The sequence below is a fragment of the Priapulus caudatus genome, unplaced genomic scaffold, assembly GCF_000485595.1.
Source record: "Priapulus caudatus unplaced genomic scaffold, Priapulus_caudatus-5.0.1 Scaffold33, whole genome shotgun sequence".
Classification (NCBI taxonomy): Eukaryota; Metazoa; Priapulida; class Priapulimorpha; order Priapulimorphida; family Priapulidae; genus Priapulus; species Priapulus caudatus.
This window is the reverse complement of record NW_014577094.1, coordinates 423,903-428,142: the sequence shown is the minus strand read 5'-3', so window position 1 is coordinate 428,142 and position 4,240 is coordinate 423,903. Positions and strand designations below refer to the sequence as shown.

The following is a 4,240-nucleotide window of genomic DNA, read 5'->3' as shown; positions in this document are numbered from 1 at the left end:
ATAGTATAGTGCAGTATCGTACAGTGCAGTATAGTATAGTGCAGTATAGTACAGTGCAGTATGGTATGCGTTCTCCTGCAGGATACGTACGGTGCGAGGCGCGTGTGGGCAGACTTCCAGCTGCGTTGTAACTTCCCGATAGCGATGGTTGTCGCGCCGGAGCTGTTCGACGTGGAGAACGCTTGGACGGCTCTCAACACGATGGAGGAGGTCATGCTAGGACCGCTCGGCATGAAGACGCTCGATCCGAGGTGAGTAGCGATCGAACGCCGGCGCAGGCGGTCGCGCGGTGGAGGCGTCTCCCAGTTATTGCACATGCGCGTGGGGATTTGACCATTATTGCACATGTACGTGGGGATTTGACCGTTATTGCACATGTACGTGGGGATTGGACCGTTATTGCACATGCGCGTGGGGATTTGACCATTATTGCACATGTACGTGGGGATTTGGCCGTTATTGCACATGCACGTGGGGATTTGACCATTATTGCACATGCGCGTGGGGATTTCACCTTTATTGTTCGGGCACAATGTACACAGGGGGATACGTTTGCCACAGTGGGAAGTGTCTATCTTGCTACACTAGGGTCATGTAGCTCTCCATGTGATGGTCTGTTGGTCTGTGTGGTTCCCTGGTGGTCACTGTGTAAACGCAATGCTGGTGAAATGTATATGGATCATCAGTCCCTTAAATCCCCCATACGCAATGCCTTAATTGCCATGCAAACACAAATTACATATCATTAATAACGTTATGACAATGGATTTGAATTCTCACACTGATGCCAATGATAAATAGCTGATATACACATGCGGATATGTATATTACATGTCTATTATCAATTTAATGTTTAATGTTGAAGCTCTAACATCATTTTGCGTGCACATAACACTTGGATGTGGGAAATGTTTGAAACCATGTAAGACCTTTCAGAAAATAGTGTTACCAAAATTTGTTTTATTGACATTCCGTGTGTCAAATACGATGGTAAAAATGACAAAAGCATTCATCTATACATAATGAATATTTATACAGATAATTATATGCATTATTCATCTGGTGTGACATCTGTAGGCCTTTAATAATAGATTTTACATATCAATATTATTGATATCATACCCAGGTAACAATTAATGTAAAAGTTTATAATAATCAAACATTGTTACCCTTCTAGTATTTCAATATACACATAATATATATTTCAATTACATACATAGTTATTTTACACATTAGTATTATATTTAATAATATAACACACATTATAATTATAATTAAATTATAAATACTTACAAAATAAATATACAAACACAATTATACAATTAACAAGTTATACATATTTACTGTCATCTCCGGTTTCAACAATGACGTGTGTATACACCTAATGGATTTCCTTTGCATTTAAGTTAATCCTGACCATACTTGTAGCTGTGTGTGACAGAAAATAATATCTCAAGAAAATAAGTCGATATCACGAACACTGCAAGCGCAGCCAATCTCAATCTTTGTGTCAATACGTTACCCATTTATTGAAGTAATACATTCCAGCAGAATTATGTATCCAGGTTGAAAAATTCCCCCAAAGCCGAGAGATTTTATTGGCGAAAAACTCCCCTAAACATTTCATTTCATTTCATCGAATGCACAGAACATGCACCATCGACTAATATTCCAACATGAAAAACTTCACGGCACGCCACAACAACGGAGCAAACAACTGACGGTAACAAAAACGTATAAGTAACGCGTGTCTGCGGGTTCTTTCGTTTTTTTTAACACAGTCTGATGGCCTAGGCAATGTCCGCACACTTACGGCATTGTAGAGTGTCGGGTTTAGACACAGGTACATGTGAGGCGGGAGCGAAGAGGTGACCTGCCCAAGCCTCCATATAAACCGACGTCATTGTAACCAGCTGAGCTGTAACCGATTGGTGCAGCACCGTATCCGGTAGTGGCAGCACCGTACCCTAGTCCGGTCGAGTGCAATCCGGATCCGTATCCTCTCTGTTTGATGACTCTATTGTACGGAATCTGTTTGTAGCCAATTGCCGGCTGTGCGTATTTGAACGCGTACAGCGTTTTCGGCTGGTACCACGAGAATCCGTCGCTAGAAGAAGAAGAAACACGCGTGCTTACGTGGTGATCGATTCCTTGCCAACTCTTTCCGTCTGATTATAGCAACACTTTGAAAGCCGCCAGTCTTAAAGTTGCTGTCCGTCCCTAACCGCGAAATGTCATGCGACACCTTACCCACGCGTCATGAGATTTACCAACTCGTGTCATCAGTTAGTCGGCCTTTAGCACTGCACATCTGTTAAGATATCGCATAAAAATTCAGCAGCAATGGTTGCCATTGCAAAATCTACGTCGTTTACCATGGTTACGACGGTTTTGAGGCCCGTGAATATCTGGTTTATCCGTAGTAGGTACTTTATCTTACCACAAACGGCGCGGACCACTCTTTTATATTCATTTCATATATTTTATTTCACTATTTTACCAAAACAGACCGTCGTATAGTGTATCGTATCGTATCAGTCCAGGCAAGAGCGCGTTGCCAATTCTCACCTGTATCCGTACTCGTAACCTCCCGCCCTGGCGGCGGTATCTGCTGCCGTCGCACCATCCTTCTCGTAGTCCGCGCCGGCAGCCTGGCCGTCACGCCCGTACTGGCCGGTCGCCTGCTTAGATCCGGATCCGAGAGCGCGAGCGTTGGCCGTCAGTACGGGCGTGGATGTGACGAAGAACTCCGGGGGGTAGGGAATGGCACGGGCAAGTCCGCTGATACAGAGTAGAAGGAGAACCCTCATAGTCGCTGAAACGCAATTTGTTTGATATTAGTTTCCATTATTGATGTATATAGTTAGCTAGAGCTGCGACGAACGATTCCCTATTTACACCCCAGTGGGGGAGGAGGTAGCTCATGTATAAGCTACCAGAAGCAGGATGAACAAATTAAATTCACGACGTGATCAAAATGTCCACGGATGATGACTATTCGATGACACATTCCCGCTTACAGTGTACATGTCTAATACGTCTTTTCACGGTACATCATTAAAGACTGAAGACTGAACTCCGGACAATGCATTCTTGCACAATATTAAAATACATTTTGAGATGTGACAGACATCGAAATACAATCCGCACAGATTTCCATTTTATTTGTATTTTCCCCACTCAGGCTTGTGACAAATCTATGACCACAGACTCAAAATATTTTTGGTGCCTAGAAAATGGCAGTATGAACAACATAGATGCATTATTCTGTTTGTAATGTCTCCATACAGGCTTTAGAAATCGCATTGCCATCGTTGAAGAGACAGGATTTGTAGCTGGAGGCAACGACCACAACTGTGGCACCTGGATGGACAAGATGGGAAGCTCTGAAGCAGCAGGAATAAAAGGAAAACCAGCAACTCCTAGGTGTGAAATTAATGATGCTTGGAAGAGTTAACAAGTACAAAATCCTTGAGAAGATGAAATGGAAATGAGGAAATAGACACCATTGCGTGTTGTAACGTATACATGACGCCACAGCGTGTCAAAACGTATACGCGGCACTATTGCGTGCCGTAATGTATACACAACACTGTAGCGTGTCCTAACATATACACAACACCATAGCGTGTGGTAACAGATACCTAGCACTAATGCATATTGTAACATATACACAACCCACCCATAGCATGTCGTAACATATACACAAACCAGAGTGGTGTCGTTAAACAGTATACACAACACCATAGCATGTCGTAACCTATACACAACACCATGTGTGTCGGTAAACATATACACAAACACATAGCATCGTTGTAACAGTACCTAGCGACTAATGCATATTGTAACATAACTACCACACACCATAGAGTGTGTCGTAACATATACACAACATCATAGCGTGTTGTAACAGATACTCAGCGCTAATGCATATTGTAACATGTACACAATACCATAGCGTGTCATAACATATACACAACATCATAGCGTGTTGTAACAGATACTCAGCGCTAATGCATATTGTAACATGTACACAATACCATTAGCGGTGGTCGTAACCATGTACACAATTACCATAGCGTGTCGTAATGTAACAAACACCATAGCGTGTCATAACGATACTCACCGACTCAACGCCATATTGTGTAAACGTGTACACAACACACATAGCGGTGCATCGTAACATGTACACAACACCATAGCGTTGTCATAACATATAACACCAAACACCATAGCGTGT

At 42.7% G+C, this 4,240-nt stretch overlaps 2 protein-coding genes across 2 annotated transcripts in view; one reads left to right on the top strand and one right to left on the bottom strand.

Annotated features, from left to right (window-relative positions):
• Nucleotides 1-4,240, top strand: part of LOC106816717 (glycogen debranching enzyme-like) — a 56,193-nt gene that overhangs the window by 43,644 nt on the left and 8,309 nt on the right. Inside the window, exon 26 of the mRNA XM_014821338.1 lies at nt 50-251. Coding sequence (XP_014676824.1) covers nt 50-251 — 202 coding nt within the window. The remainder of the gene's footprint in view (nt 1-49; nt 252-4,240) is intronic.
• LOC106816833 (shematrin-like protein 2) overlaps nt 1,272-4,240 on the bottom strand; it is a 6,969-nt gene continuing 4,000 nt past the window's right edge. Inside the window, exons 2-3 of the mRNA XM_014821471.1 lie at nt 2,569-2,815; nt 1,272-2,107 (exon numbers count right to left, since the gene is read on the bottom strand). Of these exons, the coding sequence (XP_014676957.1) occupies nt 1,834-2,107; nt 2,569-2,815 (521 nt within the window). The 3' untranslated portion in view covers nt 1,272-1,833. The remainder of the gene's footprint in view (nt 2,108-2,568; nt 2,816-4,240) is intronic.